Genomic DNA, 19,618 nt, shown 5'->3' with positions numbered 1-19,618 from the left:
TAGTAAAATCCCCGTGCGATTATCTTATCTCATTAAAGCAAGGCCAAAAATCCTTTTATTCCACACAGACACTGGTGCCAAGAGCCGCAGCAGCGAGGAGCGGAGGGGAGCAGAGGGAGCACAGGCTGCAGTGCAGCCGTTCCCCGGCCTTGGAAAGGGGAAGGCGAGGGACAGTTTGCATCCAAAGCGACTGTCTGGTAGCAAGGCTCAAAGCACACAATTTGCCTCATTTGTTCTGCCAAGAAAATCCATCTGTAGATCCCTCCATGCTGTCCCGTGGACAGGGTGGCAAGGGAAGCAAATCCTGCTCTGTTCCAGCTTTGGCTCCAGCAGCACTGCTCAGCGCTGCTTTGTGGTGGCTCAGAGCGAGAGGCACTGTCGAGCAAGACAGGATCTGAGGGAAAACAGCACAGCCCTTCACTCAGGGAGCAGTTTTCATGCACGCAGGCCATGCACTTTCCCGGGATGAGCCCCAATTCTGTCCGAGCTCTCCTGGCACTAAATACGTGTGCCAAGCTCGGGACCCTCCTCTGCAGAGGAGGCAGCCGTCCCGGCGGCACTCCCCGCACGAGCAGGCAGTGATGACCAGTTAGCATCCGTGTTCAGGTCAATTAATTTATATTTGTATTTTGCAAAACTAAAAGTTGCCCAGATAGATTATTGATTCTTTGTCCCTGTGTTCAATTTGGTTTTAATTGCGCTACTGCAGGGCCAAACCTTCCCTCCTAGCAACCCGGCGATAAATCTGCCAGTGAGTCACAATCAACAGTAAATGTGTCTCTTCGTGTCATTATTAATATGTCTCTTGGATTGGTTCATTACAGCAGTTAACAGTGGTTTATAAGAGCGGAGATGGCGGGCGGCCAGCGAGCTTTTTTCTCTCCCCTTGTATTTTTTCCCGGCGACTCCCCACAATGACAGGATGGATGCTTGCAGGCATCTGAGCAGCATTTTGGTGTGTTGGCCTGCGGTGGGGAGAGTCCTGAGCATGGAGAGATTGGGATTTTGTGTAGTGCAAAGAGAGTGTGAGCTGCCCGATTCTGCTTTCATCATGAAGAGCCTGACTGGGGGATGCTGTGGGGCCAGGGGCTCCCACACTGCTCCCTCTGTCCCTGGTGAAAGGGAAACCAACTGGACCTCCAGGGGCTGAATTGAGGGGAGCCTGCACAGCAGAGCAGCTTTACCGGCACTAATGGCACCAAAAGAGCTCTAATTTCTCTGTCAGAGCAATTAGTGGAAGGCAAAGCCTGTTGCTTGCACTGAGCTGGTGATGAATGCAGCCGGGAACTGTGACTTTTGGGGAGAGGAGTGAAGGCAGGGTCCACTGGAGCATGGGGACGGGTGCCCAGGACCTCAGGGACCCTTCTTGTCCCCAAATGTGACCTCTTGGAAAGCCACTGCCTGTCCTCAGAGGCGCAATGAGCCAGGAGGCCGCACCACGTCGCACTGCAACATCACCATGGTGCCAGGAGTGCAGGCACAGCATAGCCAAAGCCCCTTGACCTGGGTTGTTGCAAGAGCCAGGATGCATTTCAGGCCTGAATGTGGAGCTGAGGGTCAGTGCTTTGGAAGGGGCTGTGGGTGTTAAAGAGCAAGGCTGGCGTCCTTCTGGCAGCAGAGGATGAGGAAGGGAGGGAGGGAAGGCAGCAAAGCGCAGGCAGCAGCGGGGCGAGCGCTGCGGCAGAGAGAGCTGAGCAGAGCGGAGAGGGCAGGGAGGATTGAGCAGAGGAGGTAGGAGGAGGTAATGAGAAATGGGATGGAGGGAATGAGAGCAAGCCTTTCCCGAGCATAATAAATGGTTAATCAAGAAGTTAGAGTGATGCTGCAGAGCCAGGCACGGTCAGGCGGTGCCACTGATGCAGCACAGCATCCTGCAGGCTTGGTGGGGGACTTTTCTTCTGTGGCTTTGCATCGGGTCTGGAGAAATGTGGGATAGTGTTTGGGCTGACAAGAGACGTTGGTGGGACTTTGTAGATATCTGCTAACAAGGAATAATTCCCAATTTGCAAGTATTTCTGAAAAATCTGCTGGCTGACACCGCCGTGCCTGTGTGCCGAAGCGGTTCCGCGCGGCGCGGCGTTGCTTTGGGATCAGAGCACAGCGGCGGGCAGAGAGCTCAGCAGTGACCATCAATACTGTCCACCCCTACCAAACTGTGGTCGTTGGTATTCCTCAGATGTCCTCTATTTCTGATTTATTTAGAGAACCCTCCTCTGTACTGCCTTAATCCCACTCACCATAGATTTTTCATTAAAGCCTCTCCCGGCTGTCGGCATCGTTACTGTTAGTTTCTGGTCGGTGCAATCCATTTTCCTGTCGGTGTTTCGCTGCTTTCCTCTCCCCACGAGCCGGGGTGGGTTTTGGAGGACCACGGCCTCTGCTCGTGGTAGCAAAGTGCTGTTGGGTGTCACTTGGCAGCAGGTAGCTGCCAGATCTGCTTACCCCGAATCGTTCCCGTCTCACTTGTCGCATCCTCCGCCTCTCGGAGTGGCACCGAGGCGGCTGCAGCTCTTCAGCAAGCGTCTCTAAAGCAAATTGAGTCTTTATTTTTCCCTTCTTCCTGATAACAACTGACTTCTCGAGTCTCTGAAAGGGCAACCCCCCCCCACCGGCCTCACGCCGTTCTCCCCTAAGACAGGCTGTGCTGCGGGCCCCCCCCCCCCGCCACCGCCGATTGCACAACTGCTGCTTTTAAACTTGCTTTTATCCTGCTACCTTTGATATCCAGGCAGGAGCCGAGACTGTGATACTTATTAAAACCTTACCGGGAGGCTGTACAGTGCATAACAAGGCAAGAGGAGCAGCTCAGCCTTCTTCAGTCGTAGGAAAGACCTGATAATGTGCTGTAAATGCAGAAAGTGCTTCACACGAGTGTCAGGAGTGTTGCTTATTATTAGGAGAGTTTGGCGGAGGGGTGTGCACGTGGTGCTCAGCAGCTGCGGCTCAGCCTGGAGAAAGGAAGGGTTGGGAGCGAGCAGCAGCAGCGCAAGATGTGGCCACGGAACAGGCTCCTGTGCTCGGGAGCCTTCTTGGGATGCTTGCTCCTTATGGGGTTATTTTTTTGTCTTAAAGAAGGAAAAGAGGAGATGGATGAGGTGCCTGCAGTCAGGACGCATGTGGGAAGGGGGTTTGGGGGTCCCTCTGGCTGAGGGTGCAGGTGGAGTTGGTCCATGTGGAGCTTCCAGAATCTCCAGTGGGGGATGAAGAGCAGCCTGTCTGGGTGGGCGATGTCCAGATGTTGTCAGATGCCACAACGGGTCCTGTCACCGTATTTAGTGGGGCCAGGACGGCCAAGTATGTCTGGGATTGAGGGTTTGCAAGGAACAGGAAGGAGTCTTGGATCACACTGCTGTCTCTGTCTCGCTGGATGAAGCAAGGTGTAAAAGCAAACCGTCCCTTTTCTGCTTGTCCTCAGTGCTGCACTCACTATGATACGGCCCCATACCAAGATGGGGCACCAGGAGGTGCTCCCCTCCTTGCCCCAAATCTTGGAAGGCTGTGGGCTCAGCCCAGGTCCTCGGCACCCGCCCAAGCTCCTCTATTGGTATTTTTCAGAAAAGTGTACAAAAATTGCTGCACGTTGCCTGAAATCACAGGTTGGGACCGCACAGCGACAGGCGGAGGAGGCTCCTTGCTTGCTTTTTCTCCCTTCTTGGTCTCTGCTCATCAGGTGGGCTGGCAAATGGGCCAGCAAAGTTTGGACACACTCTGTATCCGAGCGCATCTTCCCCTTCACTGCTCCTCGGGGTCTAATTAGGTGTTTTCTTGATGACTCTGTTTGGAGGATAGGCTCCAGCTAACCCTGACTGCACCGGGTTAATCGTCCCGGTGGGGAAAAGCGAAACGGTGATTTTAAGCAGAAAACTCTCCCGTAGTTTGGCTTCGTAGCAGTGGGGATGGAGTGCAGGAAAATAAAGAGAAAATCAAAGGGCTTTTAAGAGGAAAAGGAAAAAAAAAATCACTTAGACTGGAAAGAACTCTTCCCAGCAGGAGCAGAAGCCAAGAACACATAATGTCCGTGGCGGTTAAACTAATGTTTCACATTTCCTTCTCCGGGGGTATTTGCTCAGGTGGGGGTGGGGATGGAAAGGGCCCCAACCGGTCGCCGAGCAGTTTATTGAGCTGCTCGCTGGATGGCACAAGAGGGGAAAAAACGAACCACGAGCAACTGCAGAGGAAAAATCAATTAGTGCAGGCACCGGTAGAAAGAAGGAGGGGGAGATGCTGGAGAGAAAAGAGGGTTTTTATCATTCCAGGGCAGGGAACCTTTAAAAACTGCCGTGTAAAGAAGTGAAAACCTTTGTAAGTGGCCAAAAACCTGGAGTGGTTCTCATGTGTGGCATCGCACTGCAGGAGGCAGGGTGTACAGAGAGGGGTGGTGGCGGGGGAGCAGAGAAGGGTCATGAAGAGGTGCTCTGTAAGGTGTCATTGCAGAGGGAAGATGCTTGCTTTTTCCCCAATTATGGGACATGAAGAGCCTCTTTTGGTGTTTCCAGATCAGAAGAGCTCACGTCTTGGAGCTGAGAGCGTTTCTTGAGACAGGGAGGCGTCACCTGTCAAGGCACGGTGACATTCAGCCTTCAAGGAGAGCACTGGAGGCTTGCCCTGGGGTTTTCCATTTGCAGCGCTATTTCCATATGTTTACCTAAACGGAGCCCGTGGGTGTAATTACACAGTGCTCGCGGGCTGGGGGTTGTGGTGCTGGAAGCAGCCGGGTCTGGTCACCGCTGGCACCGAGCTGGGCTGGCCAGGGAAGCGGCAGCAGGAATGGAAAGGGGATGGAGAGGGGTTCCTCGGGATGGAAATGAGTGGGGAAAGGACCAAGGCTTACATCCTGCAAAGGGGAAATAAGAGGCTACAAAGGAGCAATGGCTCCCCAAGTCATCGTCCCGTCCTCCCTGGAGAAATGGAGAAAGGGCAAAAACACAAGGACGCAAAATGCAGGAGATGCAGCAGGCACTGGAATTTAAAGCCAAGGAGAGCCTGGAGAAAAGCAGGAAGGAATAGCAATGAATGGAGAGCAAGGCAACTGGAGGGGAGAGAGAAGAAGAGAAGAAAAGCCCAGAGACTTGTACAACAAAGAGAAGAACGAAACGTGCACGCACACCCAGCATCAAAAGATCAGGAGGCAGCAAAAGAGAAAAATGAAAGAATAATGAAGGAGCCCGGGCACAAAGAGGGGGTGGTCTTGAAAGAGAAAGAGCTGGGCTTGCAGGAAGAGAACAGCACCTGCTGCCACAGTGGCAAAGGAGGCTTTGTGAAGGAAAATGGGATTTCTGAAGAGCTGGAGGCACCGTGAGATGCCATGGCATGGCAAAGAAGGGCAGCAGGGCCCCTTGCCCTGGTGGGGTCCGAGCAGTGACCTCCCAAATGGAGCTGCTGGTGGTGACCAAGCTCCCTGGCCAAGGGAGGAGCCATGGGTGGGTGGGAACAGAGCTCTTTGGGCAAATGCTGGTGAAGGAGAGCATGGTCTGCTGGGGAGCGCTGTGGGTTGTGGGTGGGCTGGCTGGCCGTGAGAGCAACACCAGTGATATGGGAGAAGTTTGGGGAGGTGCAGAGCTCCAAAAAAAGAGTCCAAAAAGCATCAGAACAGCCAGAGCAGCAGAGACATGGGAAATACGGACAGGTTGGGTCTTGATCAGTGGCATTACGGACACTCGTGACCTTAATTAAGGAATTAGGGAGACTGGTGAGGGTGGGTGTTGGAGCAGGAAAGCTCTCACGTGTCCGGTGTGCGCACGGCTGTATGTGTGAGATGAAGGGCAGCATAGTCGGTACGGGGAGCAACTGAAGGGTTACTGGAAGATGCTGAATGCTGGAGATTTGATGTCGCAGTGGCACGTGCCAGGAACCTGGGGCTTTCATGTTCCTGCTGTACATCGTGAAGGGAGAGCAGAGCATCCTCCGAGTGGCTGGGATAAAGCGCTAGCCCAAAATCTAGCAGGGTGTATGGAGGAGGACACAACTTTCAGCTGTAAGAAGTGATGGGGAGCATCCCCTAACCCCTCTTCTCGAGGAAAAAGCCCCCAAAAGCAGCTGGCAGCAGGCGGGTCAGTGCCGCAGGCATTGGGAGCCGAAGGAACAAAAGAGCGGCGGCAGCTGGATTAATTACTGCAAAAAGCAGAAACGGCAAAGTGGGGGCGAGAACGGGAGAAGTTGTTTCCTCATTATATCCCCAAACAGAAAGAACGTTTTTATCGCACGCACAAATAGCTCCCTGGGAAGCACTTTCACTTCCTAATTGTTCATAAATTTACTGACAGGTGGTTACACAGTAGGTATACCACTCGGAGTTTCAGTTTTATTGCTTTCACTGTCTCAACGCAAAAACCTAGAGAAAAAGGGGTGCGCAGGTGGGAGACATAGCCCAGCAAAAGCAGCTAGATGCTTGTGCTTAATTTTCCAATTTCTTGTTCACGTGAGTTCCTTGGCATGTCCAGATTTTGGTTTTGCTCTGATGAAGGGATTTTTGTTGGTTTGTTTATACTAATCCTTTGAAATATGATTGTGGCCTGAGGGTGTCATGGTCCAGCCCTGCATGGTGCTGCTGGTTTCCAAATCCTCCAAAACAGGGACAGAAAGGGCCACACGGTGTCACGGGAAGGCTCTGACACACCTGGAGATGGAGAATGTGCCACGTAGTGCTCCCAGGCATCTGTAGGAAGGTGGTTGTGGTCTGTTTTCCTTTTTCCCCCTCCCTTTGGCTGCGCTCAGATCGCTCTGAGTGTGAAATATCTCATCTCCGTTGTGAGATAATTTGTCTGAAATGTTATGGGTTATGATGCTTGCCCAGCCACGCCATGCAAAGCATGTTTCACCATGGGAAGGCAAAGAAAAGGCAGCACTTAAGAGCAGGAGAAGGAGAAAGGGAAAATTCCCCCCCCAGCCAAAGCGCTCTTGGAGCGCGCAAGGTGGCAGCGTGACGTGCCACTCGCGGGACCGAGGAATTTGACAAAAATCATCCCCGTGCCCGAACTATAGCTGTCAGATGCGCTTAATCTATTATGTCGATAAAATCAACTCTGACGAGCCTCTCAGATTGTGCTGTCATCAAAATTGAGTTGATGAGAGGTGATAATCCTCGCTGTCGACAAGCACCACTTTGGCACAGCTCCCAGCGGTGCCCCCTTCCCGGGAACCAGGCAGGACGCCGGGCGCATTCGCATGGGTTGCCCTTCGTGGGCAGCCCCGTGTTGGCCACGGGGATGGGTTTGTACCCCCATCTTCTGGCTGCCAGGCTGTTTTTGTGGCCCTGATGGCTGTGCTGAGGTCTGGCTGTTAGCTGGATGAAATAGGGGTGAATAAGAGGACCAAACCCCAAGCCCTGGGAGAAATCAGGCGGCATGCAGGGACCTGTCTCCGTTTGCTGACAGGGACTGGTGCCGTCCCGCTGTTCTCCCCATCTGCAAAAGGAAGCAAAACTTGAGCTTTCAGCATATTTCCCTCCTTTGTGCTGCCTTTCTGCACGCTAATTAGTCCTTGCCCGGTGACACCTCTGACAGCTCCATCCTGCCCGTGCCGGGGAGGCTCACGTGGAGCTGTGGGAGCGCGGGGTGAAGGCAGCCGGGGGTGCCTGGGAGGGAGGCAGCAGGAGAGCCGGGGGGGACCAGATCCATGCCAGGGTACGATCCTGCTCCCTCGTGTTGGGGGGACAACCAGGGAGGGGATGGAGCAGTGCAAGCCCTACGTCTCCCCCAAAAAAAGAGCAGCAAGAGAGGGAGTGTGTGAGGCTTTGGGGCTGGACCATGTGGGATGGTGCCCATGGAGGTCCTCACGTCCCCGCAGGGCACTCAGGAGGAGATTGTCCCCTTTGTAGGACAATGCTGAGGCAGGGGTGGCCGGGAAGCTGTCCAGGCGCCCATCCCGCTGCTGCTGCAGATAAACCGTCCATCCTCGCCCATCTGGCAGTAACGAGAGGGAGAAATGTGAATAGCAATGGGAGGAGATGAGAGGTCCATAAATACTGGTGAATAAATAAAAGCATTAACATTTAATGAAAGAGGGCTGCGGCTCTCCTGCCAGATCCATCTCTGGCAAGAGGGAAGGGAAAAGCCTCCTGGTCAAGGGGGAGCAGGGAGGGGATTTGGGGAGTCTTGGGGAGCGCACAGAATTTGTGGCATCGTACCTGGGCTGCCCATGTCTGGCACCACGGCATCTGATGGAGAAGTGCTGCACGTTGGGCTGCTCTTTGGGGTCGTGGCAGAGATGGTGTTGGCATCCCTGGCTGCAGCCAGCCACCACCTCCCACCTGGGCAGCATGTGAGAGGGGGCCCTTTGCCTTTTTTCTTAGTCTCATGAGCACGCAGTGCTGCTGGTCTGGTGGAGAGGTGCTGTGGTGTGGTCTGTAAGGCTGCTGGAGGGTGTCCTCAGAAAGCATCCATGGGGCTGAGCAGGAGATTTGAGCCCAGGCACTTTTCCCACTGGGTTGCATGGGCTACGGCAGCGTGGTGGGGTGTCTGTCCTGGGCATTGCAGTGCTGTGTTGGCAACATTTGCTGTGCCTTAGTGAAATGTGAAGCTCCAGGCAGGCTTTGGGCATCCCCGTGGAGTTTTTTTGGGTCACGTTGCAAGGGTGCTTTGCTAAAGGACTGCCCCTGCTCAAAGCAGGCCAAATGCAAGAAGTGTCACGTCCAGGTGACCAGCTGTGTCCCGTGGGCCCCCACTGCCATTTTGCATGGATAACTGGCACTTAGCAGCAGGTCAGCTCTCATTTTGGGGTGGATGGAAGGGACAGGGGCTGTTTGGGGGCAGAAAAGCCACCGAGCACACTCAAGTAGCCCTGCTGCTGCAGGATGCCGGGCGCTTTGCAGAGCCTGCAGGCATCCATCTTCTCCTGCCATATCCCAGGTGTAGGAAGAGGTCTCTTTGAATGGATTAGGAGCTAATGATCTGGAGGGACATCCGTTGTGTATGTCAGTGCTCGCTCAGCCTCGCCGCTCCGTGGCGTGCAGCATTAATGAGCTCGTGGCTAAAAATAGCCAGCTGCACTCCCCGGGCCGTGGTAGCGAGCGTTCCCGGTAAGGATCTGGGATATGGAGGGGCCAGGAGCCAAGTCAGCCCCTGTGTGTTTGCATGGGGTCAATAATCAGGCAGTAATTACCGGAGAGCTGCCTCTCGCCACGGGGGTTAGCAGGGAAGGGCAGTGCCCCTCGCCGTAGCCATCCGTCGTGGGATCGGGACATCTCGCGAGCTCCAAGCTCTCCCAGCACTTGGCAAGAAGAGCAGTTTGCTGCCGAGCAGGGACATGACTGGTGCCAGTGTCCAGAGTTTTGGGGAGCCCTGTGGGCTGCCTGCGTGTGCTGGGGATGTATCCCCAGCTTATGGCACGTATGGCCACCGGCCGTGCTGGTGTTGCTGGTGCATGAGGCCACGGCCAGCCCCACAGGGCCACCAGCAGCTCTCCTTCTGGTGCCCTGCAGTGCACAGGGGGGCACTGGCAGGTTGGGCAAGTAGCATGGGTGTCCCCATGGGTGTCCCCTGTATGTGTGTGCACAGCTTGCTGGTGGCACAGGACTGACACCAAGTCGTGGCGGAGAGCACCAGAAGCTGATTTTGGGTGCAGAGGCTCTCCGGCACCGTGCAGCATCATGCAGAAGGGCACACACCATCTCACTGTGGCTTGGGGTCCAGGAGGGCAGGGAGGCAAGGGGAGGCACAGGGTTTTACAGTCCCCACAAGCACCAGCAGGACCTGGTGTGCTGCAGTCACCTGGGCCTGATGTAAAATATTAACCGGCACATCGGGCGGTGTGGGTCTCGAGCGGTAAAGGAAGGAGATAAATCACGGGCTTATTGTTATTGAATTTAGTGGCATCACTTTCACATTCAATTTCTCTCGCCCGCTTTCTGAACAAACAAGAAATTACAGCCCAAATGTATTTTTTTGGCCTAGTGAACATTATGCATTAACTTACCCCTGATTAATATTACACGGGGTCGACGCAATCCTCCGCGGGCTGCTTGCTGCGCCGGCGAGACCGCGAACCAACGCGCCGCTCCCGGCTTCCTAGGGATTTACTTCACATTCAATTTGCTCCTAGTAGTGGGCTTTTAAATGGAAAACAAGACTATTAATAAGGGGGTAGAGCTGCAGCGCTGCTGTGTCGCCTTCCCCCTGTAACTCTCCAGACAAGCGTCTCGCTGCTGTCCCACAAGCACGCTGTGTGCCAGGGGGGCTGGAGAGGGTCCCCCAGGGTGGGCAATGGCCACATCGGTCCCCAGAGTGACCATGGCATGGTGTCAGGGCAGCTGGAGATGGGGCTGGACCGTGTTGACCCCCCTGCAAGCCCTGTTTTGTACCAGTGGCAGCCAAGGACTGCAAATTCGGGGCAGAGATCTGTGCCCCTTGAACAAATGAGGAGCATCTCACCCCTGTTCCCTTAAATATCGTGTTATCATTGTGCCGTGGGCTAACAAGAGCCGGTGTGCGAGATGTTGTAAAGTGTATTATGTGTGTCAGGAGACAAGAGGCAGAGCAGGCACTCCGCGTACTTGCTCGAGCATCGGCCCCGGTTTTGCTGCTTCTCTGCTTATTAACACGTTTGCCCAGGGATCATTTATTATGTTCTATATTTAGTGACAAGAGAGTGTCATAAATGTTGGATATTATCTGCATAGGGGATGTAGGACAGGGGGAGGGCCCCCAGTGATAGCTGCGGAGAATCAAAGATAAGCCAAGAAGAGCTTGCTGTTGACATGTAAATGAGCCGGGCTAGCACCTGCAGTAGTGCTGGAGGATGAGAAGCATGAGCAGGGCTCTCCCTCCTGGTGCTTTGGGGACTGGGGAGTGGGACAGGAGAGCCTTTTGCCTCCCTGCCCATGGGTAATCTCAAGCCACAGCAGCTCGAGAGGGACGTGCTCTTAGCTGTGGCTGTGCAGGTGCCATGCCCGTAGCTGCATGGTGGTGATGCTCACGGGGAATGGCTCATGGGGCAGTGTTATGGGCGCTGTCATGTTGCTTCCTGCCCTCATCCTGCCTCCCAGCTCTCGGGTCCTGTTTGCTGACAGCATCCCTGCGCAGCCCCAGCTCCCTCCTGCCCTGCTCGTGAGTTGAAGCAACGGCAAAGGCAGCCTGCCCTTGAGGCTGCGCGCAGGGGAGTGCAGTTGGTGGGATCTATAGAAATGTAATCAGGTTCCTTCGATGTCCTCCTGCGAGTCCCTGTAACCTCGTAGGCAATGATCGCTGTCGTGGTGGGTATTGAGCTGGCCGGCGGCCCCACACTCTCCAGGGGCACCCACCCCCGTGCAGCCCTGACAGCTCTCAGGAGCATTTTTGGTGGGATGAGGGTGGGCAGCAGCATGGCATGGTGATGCAGTCTCATTTCCCTGGCCCTGGTCACCCTGCCCATCAGGGTGTCTGTCTGTGGGCTGTTTGTGTGTGGCTGGGTTGGGATCACGAGGCGATGCGTAGCTGTAGGAGCAGTGAGTACCTCATGCTGAAGCATTGCTGAGGTCATGCAGCTGCCTGCACTGGGGCTGAGCTATATTCTGGGTCTTGGATTCCATTAATAGTTTTTTTTTTGCCTGCCCTGGGCACAGTTTTAGCTCCTTGTTCTTAGGTAGTTCCATGGAGCAGGGAAAGCACCAGGAATGAACTTATCCTGGTCTGCCCCATGCCCATTGTATCATGGATAAAGCTGAGCATTGTCCCTGGGTGCTGCCAGGATGGAGAGGGGCCCTGAGCAGCTTTAAGTGCTTGGTGTTGGGTTGAGGTGCCTCTAAGCTTTGCACAGCTGTGCTGGGACAGGCTGGACCAGGCGCTGCTTCCCTTCCTGCATGACACCTCCCTGCCCTGCAGGAAAGCTGCTTCCCACCTGGGTCTTGCATGAGAGTCACTCTGGTGGTCACCATCACCTGGGGGAGAGGGCAGCTCTGATGGGAAGAGGCAAAGAGGTGAGATGCCTCCATCGCCTCCACAAGGCCCCCATGGCTAGCCTGAGCTGCTCTGCTTATGGACCACAGACCGTGGAGAAAGGGAATGTGGCAGGGGGCTCCCAGTTACCTGCATGACATGGGAAATGCAGAGCAATGGGGGTGGCCAGGCTTTATTGCAGGAGCAGGCAGCTGCACAGGTTCTGGGTGCTGCTGCAGCCAGCAGTCCTATTTCATGGGTGTCTGCAGCCCTGAGTCCTCCCAGGTCCCACCCGGCAGCCCCAAACCCATGCTGTTAGCAGCAGGGAGATGTGCAAGGATGCAGGTGGTAGCACAGAAAGCTCTCTCCTCATCTGAGTGAGGAAAGGCTTTTTGGGGGTGTCTCAAGTCGCTGGCGCATTGTTCCCGTGCCAAAGGTCCCCGTGGCAAGAATCACAGTGAGTCAGCGGGGTCGGAGCCCGGTGCCAATGTCTGGCCACAGAGCGAAACTCATCGTGTCAGTGCTGACACCGCTCTGCCTGTAGAGCAGGAGAAATCCCAGCTCTGTGTCTGGGTGCCCAGACGTGCGGGGCCCCTTCCGACAGACCCCTTGGGGACAAGCCGTCGGAGCGTGCCGCCCGCACTCGGAGCGCTAACTACATTTTTCACCGGTTGCCGGCGCACACTTTTCATTTTTGGATTGCCAGTCTCCCCTGAAGGACTCAGACAATCTCCCTCTGCTATAACAGACTGTACTTCTATATTAAAGTGTCAAGTTGCTGGGAAATTTACTGCCTCGCAGGGCCCATCAGGCGGTGCAGGCTCGGCAGCGCCTTCGCCAGGGGGCTGCGCCGGGGAGAGGGCTGGCTGTGAGCGCACAAAGTGGCAAGCCCAGCCTTGTGGCCACTTGGGAGCAAAAGGTGTTCCCAATCTGTATTTTAACCCTTTTCTTGTGACTTTTAACAAGGCACGGGCGTCAGTAGTGGGTGAGCATCAGCAGGGCTGGACCAGCAGGTGGGAGGGTGGCAGGGGCTGGTGGCAGAGTGCTGCACTAAGAGCTCCACACGCAGTCGGTGCCTTAGGTGGAGGGGCTGTGGGTCCTGGCGTTGTGGTGCAGTGGGACTGGCAGTGCCACTGTCCCTATGGAGAAGGACCGACATGCCTGGTCTAAGTGCTAAGAGCATCACCCAGCTGGCACTGGCTGGTGGAGAAGCTGTGATGTGTCACACACCAGGCTTCCTGCAGGGCCAGGAGTATGGAAAAATGAGGCAGCAGCCTCAGGGGGGCTGGGATGGTCCCCAGGAATGGGAGAAGTGAGAGCTTGTGCTTGCGTTGATGGGCTCACATCCCTTCTTGGGGCTTGATGGTGGTGTTCTTCCAGCAGCCAGACCAGCAAAAGGGTCGGGTGTGTGGCACCGCGTGTGCCTGGGCTCACGGCATTGCTCGGGGAGGGCTCATGGGGCACAGCACCAGCAGGGCCAGGGTGGAGCTGGGTTTAGGGAGAGCCATTCTGCATAGTTGGGTCAGCTCCTGGGGGCAGCATCCTCCAGTCCTGCAGCCCAGAGCACCAGAGAATGGCGTCGGCAAACAGGATTTAATTGCTTTTTGCCAGCGACGGGGATATTTATGGGTTTGGAGAATGCCAAGTTATTTATTAGATGGAGTATCAGGGGATAGACTAATATAAATCACGATGGCCGGCATTGAATGGAGCAGACAATCAGTAATTTAGCAAGCTTTAATAAAAATGCTAAAATATGAGAGCTGTTGGCGGTCGTAACGAGAATCGGTTATCACGGCGGTGCCCGAAGCTGCGGGGGCTGGTGTTTTGGGGTGGGGGGGAAGACCCCAGGGCTGTGCTCAGGCTGGTTAGAGATGGCATTTTGCAGGTGTGGGGTCAGGGCTGGGGAGGAAAATGGGGCAGACACCGATGGCTGTCCATGTCAGAGGGGAGGGTGGCATGTATGGCACGGGCACAGTGCAGCAGACCCACTGCACCATTTGGGTGGGTCCCAAACCTGTGCGTTGATGCCCCCCCTGTTGTCGTGTGCCTTGCAGTTCCCCCCCAGATTGTCAACATCTCATCAGACATCACCGTGAATGAAGGCAGCAGCGTGACCCTCATGTGCCTGGCCTTCGGGAGGCCGGAGCCCACCGTCACGTGGCGGCACCTCTCCGGGAAAGGTGAGGGGAGGCGCGGGGTTTTGGGGAGCCACCCATGATGGATGCGGGGTGGTGCCGGAGGGAGGGCTCCACAGGTCCTCCTGCTGCGGGGGGACAGCGTGGCAGAGGGATGGAGGACGGCAGGGATGCGAGGGGCTTTTTTGGGGTTGGTTTGGGGGCTGTCAGGGGTCCAGTACAGGAGGGCGAGGTGTTGGATGTGGTGGGTGACGGTGCCCCGTGTTTATCCACGGCTCCCAGGACAGGGCTTTGTGAGTGAGGACGAGTACCTGGAGATCACGGGCATCACACGGGAGCAGTCTGGGGAGTACGAGTGCAGCGCTGTCAATGATGTGGCCGTCCCAGACGTCCGGAAAGTCAAAGTCACCGTCAACTGTAAGTGGCTGGGGTGGGCGTCCTGGGGTGGACATGGCACTGGGGTGGGTGCAGGGCCTGGCCCAGGGGCATGACGTGGTGTGGTGTCCCTGCAGACCCCCCGTACATCTCGAACGCCAAGAACACGGGCGCCTCGGTGGGCCAGAAGGGCATCCTGCAGTGCGAGGCCTCGGCTGTCCCCGTGGCGGAGTTTCAGTGGTTCAAGGAGGACACCAGGTGCGGGGGCACAGCGGGTGCGAAGCGGGGCGAAGGTGGCCGGGGGACCAGCACAGAGGGTTGGGGTCCCAGCACCAAGGGGGTCTTGGGGTCCAGGGTCTCCAGGGATGGTGGGCACAGGTTGGGAAGGGGGTGGATATGGCCAGGGCATCCCGGGGAGGAAGGTGGGCTGGGGATGGGGCGAGAGGTGTGCTTCTGGTGGCATGGTGGGGTGAAAGGGTGGCTCCTGTGGGGTTGGATGGGGTGTGAGTGCACGTGGTGGTGGGCCAGGAGGGCTTTATTCTCTTCTTGCCCCACCTGGGGCTCTGAGCAGTGCCGTCCACCACTCCCTGCAGGTTAGCAAACGGGCTGGAGGGGGTGCGGATCGAGAGCAAGGGCCGCTTGTCGACGCTGACCTTCTTCAACGTCTCGGAGAAAGACTACGGCAACTACACGTGTGTGGCCACGAACAAGTTGGGCAACACCAACGCCAGCATCATCCTGTACGGTGCGTGCTCCTGCTTTTTGCAGCTCGGGGTGGGAAGGAAGGGAAGTGGTGTCCGTGAGCAGACAGCAACATGGAGCAGAGCAGCACGGAGCAGAGCAGAGTGGAGCCGGGTGCTTGTTTATGGGGCTGGCCTGGTGATGTGTAGGATGGAGCAAGCCCTGAGGATCCCAGTGACAGCAGGGGGGAGCAGATGCACGGGATAGACAGAGAACAAGTCCGAGAGGGAGAACAATGGGTGAGGGGACAGAGAGAGACATGCACGGGGATGATGAGAGAGATGCTGAGAGAGGGAGGGACAGAGGGAAAGGGCTTGTCTGCTTGCCCCTTCATAGCTCCAGGATGAAGCTCCTGGGCACTGCTGGGACCCTTACGGCACCCAGGGCGATGGGGATGCCTGTATCTAGCCCCTGATGGGGACACAAGGGGATGACAGGGCTCCTGTTTGCATGACGACGTGATGTGTCCTCTCTCCACCAGCCTTAACGCTGTCCCTCCTCTTCCTCTTCTCTCCCCCACAGGGCCCGGAGCGGTGCACGACGGCGGCAACGCGGCATCCCGGGTGGCCACCGGCCTCTGCCTCTGGGCCGCCCTCCTCGCTCGCCTCCTCCTCGACTTTTGATAAGGGAGCGGAGGGTCCCGGGAGGCCCCGCCGCGCCTCTGCCCCGCCGCGGGCTCGGCCCGCCGGGACGGCCGCCCGGGGACTCCTCTCCGTCAGACGGGCGCCGCGCCGGAGGACGGGGAACGGCGCCGAGGGGCCGAGGACGGCCGCGTCTCCCACCTGCCGGGATCGTTTTCGCCGCTGGTCACGCTGTACAGACCCCACCACGTGCCACCAAGACTGTCACCCGCCACCGCCGCCCGCCGCGCAGGGCGATGCCGTGCCGAGCCTTGCCCGCTGCCCTGTCCCTCTTTGCGCCGAGCCGGTTGCGGCTGATGTGCCCCGGGGATGTGGTCTGGCGTGGACGGGGCTCCCCGCTGCCACCCGGCAGGCGTTTTGGTGGCATCGTGTCTGACACGGGTGCGGCGGGGCAGGAGCCGCCTGGACCGCTCACCAGGGATGTCCATCTCGTCGTTGCGTCAAGCCGCCTGCGCCCAAACAGACCCCAGAGTTGAAGCCCTGCGTCTCTGCCCTGCGCCTTTTCGGTCCTGAATGTGATTTCTCACCACCAAAGCTCCTCCCCGACCATCTCCTCACTTCTCCGTCCCCTAGTGCTCCCCTCCAGCACCACGGCCCCACTGCCCTGTCCCTGCTGACTGCCCGAGGATGTGGCCCAGCCGTGATGCCCACCGACCCTTCCCAGCTGCCTCCCCTGGCACGACCCAAGCGAGGGGCGATGCTCAGTCCCCGAAGGACCACAAACCTCCCACTGCACTGTCTCCCAGCTAACATCACCCCACCGTGCTTTTGTAGGCACGAGGCTGCCCTCCTGGGAACGTGAGTCCTTGGGGTCACCACGGTCCCTGCTTTGCTCCGGACCCCTGCCCGCGACACGCGGACCTGCCGCTTGGATGTGGCCCTGACACCGTGCCTGTGTTTGTTTGGAGGCTCCATGGACCAGGGCTACGTGAGATGCTCACGGCATTTCCAGCCACTTGCTCAACGTGACAGCCAAAGCACTGATGCTGGAAGGAGGCACTAACCGACAGAGGAAGGCACCAGGTGACAAGCACGGCCACCGCAATGGCTCCACCACTACTGTCCCACCTGTGCACACCCGGAGGGCTGGGGCCAAGCGGTCCCTTCCTTTGGGTCAGCACAGTGGCTACTCCAAATCTCCCTGAGGGCTCCTTGCCACGACCTCCCCTCATTGTTCAGGCAGCTTGAAGCTGCAGGAACAACCCTGCGGCTTCAGCTGCTGAGATGCCTTTGCTCAAGCGGTGTGCCCATGCCCCTGCCTGAGCAGAGGCCACGTTGTTCGACTGGTTGGAGGCAGCTTGGGCTCCACTGGAAAAATTATGGCCATCAATTTGCTGTATCTACACGACAAGGATGCTCCTGGAGCCCCCAGTTCGCTGTTTCCTGACCCTCCCTGCTGGAGGCTCCTTGGACACCGACCCACGCAGCCAGACTCTTCTTTGCTTCCTGCAAGCCTTCAGCTCTCTCCCTTGCCACAAACAATGGTGACTCCAGAGGGCTGTGTCAGCTCCCTGCCCACAGCGCCCAGTGCCTGATGGCACCCCATTGTGTGATCCCCTTCAGCCGGTATGCAGAGAAACCCCGATCCTTCTCTCCACCCCGGGATGGGAAGCTTTGGGTCCATGCTGTGGGGACAGACCCTCCCACACCGCTCCCGAAATGTCACAGCTGGCGCTGGACAAAGTGCCAAAACACAGGGACAAAACAGCACCGAGGAAGCACACTGTGTGTCCCCCTAACACCCCCAGGAAATGATGCCTCCCCCACTTTTCTCCGTTTCTTCTCCCTTCTAAAGATGGCTCAACAGCTGTAGCCATGTGCACATCGTTCCCATGCAAACTCTGCCATTGCTCAAACCTCCTTGCCACCCTGTCCTGCTTTCTAGCCCACAGAAAATAAAAGAAAGCCTGGCACAGCCCCGACAGCATTCCTGTCCTTGATGCAGCAGTGCCCTGGCTTCATCCCTGGTCTCTTACGGGCCGTCCAGGACCCGTGCAAACAAGCACACGTGTGATGCTACTGCGAAAGGAGTGGCAGCTACAGAACCTGAAGGGATGCAGGGCCCTGTGCCTGGGACACTCAGTGTGCACCACAGCTCAGCTGCAAACCCCACGTGGCCTGGGGGCATCCCCCCAGCTTACCCGATGGGCAGGGATGTGGTACAGCAAGGAACGGACTGGTCACCTCCGCATCCCGTGGTCCCTGTGGCTCTGGTACATTCTCCACCAGCATCCCGGGTAGGAGCACAAGCAGCGGTCCGGTTCCATCCCCTGGCCCTTGGCACTGTCACGGAGGTGGATGGCACTGTCTTCAGCTGGCACAGTGGCCCACACGACCTTCCCCAAAACCCCACCCCAGCCAATCGACCTGCAGACATGACCCCCTCTCTCACCCGAAGCAAGGCAGAAGCATGCAAACGTTCTCCCACCACCGCAGTGACACATCACCCGCAAGGAAATAGGCATAACCCCCTCAAGTCCTACCTGGAAGCTTCATCTCCCAGCTCTCCAAAACCGCAGGGGACATCCAGAGGGGCTGGCTGCCCTGCGGCGCTCCTGCTCGTCACCACGCCTGGCAAAGGGTGGCCTCAGCCGAGCGGGTGGCCCCTGCTCAGCCTTCTGCTGCTGGGGCCTCCAGACACATCCCTGGGTGCAGGAGGTGCTCAGCAGCGTCACCCCAAGGCCAAGGCTGGTCTGCATCTCCCCGTGATGGCCCCATGCCTCCCCGGCACCCCCTTGTGCCCCATCCCATGCCCGTGCAGCCCCGGGGAGCCCCCCGCGCCCCCCAGCTGGTGTCCTCTGGTGCACAGCCCTCGCTTGGCACGCCGCTCCGGTGCCCAATTTCTCTCTCTCCCAGCAGAAGAACCGCTGAACTAGCCCCCGACACGAGGCCAAAGGGCTGTGGCATTTCAGAGACAGGAGGTGACGACTACGAGACGCCCCGAGGCCGGACGAAACGGCACCGGGGCCGCCCCGCGCTCCCCGTTCTTCTCCTCCCCGGGTCGGTTTGGGCTGGCTTCCTTGTCCTCCTCCGTCGGGACGGCGTTCGACTTTCTCGTGCCATGTAACGTGCAGTTGTGAGGAACGTGTTGGCTGTCCGAGGCCGTCGCCCCGCCGCACGGGCGGGTGGCAGAGCCCCACACAACCGCCGCTCGCCACGGCCGGACGGCTCGCCCCCGGCGCCCGACGGCGAGGACGCGCGGTCTTGAGTTTCCGTCGATCATTGTATTCCAAGGGTGGCTATACTACCTGAGATTTGTGCATGTTACATTGTAGTTGTAACCTTTTCTAATTCGGCAAGAATAAGAGATGGTTGTGATTGTGCAGTGTATCAATAAAGTTTGACGAACTTTGTACCCTCGGGGCTTTGCTTCGCGGAGCGCGCGTGCCGCGGGGAGCGAGTGGGGCCCCCGAGCAGCCGGCACCTCCGTGCCTTCTGCAGCCTCACCCCACGCTTGGTTGCAGCCTCATTCTGCTCCCAAATTATTCCCGTACCGGCACAGCTTCCAGCCCCATGGTTTGTCTGATTCCCAACCAGGCTCCTTGCTGTCTGCCCTGTCAGCTCCTCCTTGTCCCCGTCCCCGAGCCTGTTGTGCACCAGAAGCTGCTGCCCCCAGGGAAATCTCCTCACAGCTCTGCTGATGTTACCCACACCATGGACATGCACGTACCTGTGTATGGAGCCCTGCAGAAGGACTGTCTTTGCTCTGCTCACCCTCCTACCTTATGCAGAAGCCTCATCAGGTTCCTCCTTTTGGCAAGCGTGCCCCCCCAGCATCGTCCTCACCACCTTATAACAACACCTGCTCTGACACAGCCACCTAGCCCTGCGCCAGGGACACCTCTGCAGACGAAGTGTTCCTAACAGTGCTGTG

General features: G+C 57.4%; 1 protein-coding gene across 4 annotated transcripts in view; it reads left to right on the top strand.

Moving 5' to 3' along the window:
* LOC116497817 (opioid-binding protein/cell adhesion molecule homolog) overlaps positions 1 to 19,097 on the top strand; it is a 286,179-nt gene extending 267,082 nt beyond the window's left edge. For all 4 annotated transcript variants that reach the window (XM_032201755.1, XM_032201756.1, XM_032201757.1 and 1 more), the window contains 5 exons: positions 13,907 to 14,032; positions 14,270 to 14,404; positions 14,500 to 14,620; positions 14,956 to 15,107; positions 15,626 to 19,097. In XM_032201755.1, coding sequence (XP_032057646.1) covers positions 13,907 to 14,032; positions 14,270 to 14,404; positions 14,500 to 14,620; positions 14,956 to 15,107; positions 15,626 to 15,726 — 635 coding nt within the window. In that variant the 3' untranslated portion in view covers positions 15,727 to 19,097. The remainder of the gene's footprint in view (positions 1 to 13,906; positions 14,033 to 14,269; positions 14,405 to 14,499; positions 14,621 to 14,955; positions 15,108 to 15,625) is intronic.
* The last annotated feature ends 521 nt before the right edge of the window (positions 19,098 to 19,618 follow it).

Source organism: Aythya fuligula, chromosome 22, assembly GCF_009819795.1.
Source record: "Aythya fuligula isolate bAytFul2 chromosome 22, bAytFul2.pri, whole genome shotgun sequence".
Taxonomy (NCBI): domain Eukaryota; kingdom Metazoa; phylum Chordata; class Aves; order Anseriformes; family Anatidae; genus Aythya; species Aythya fuligula.
This window is presented reverse-complemented; position numbering and strand designations above follow the sequence as displayed.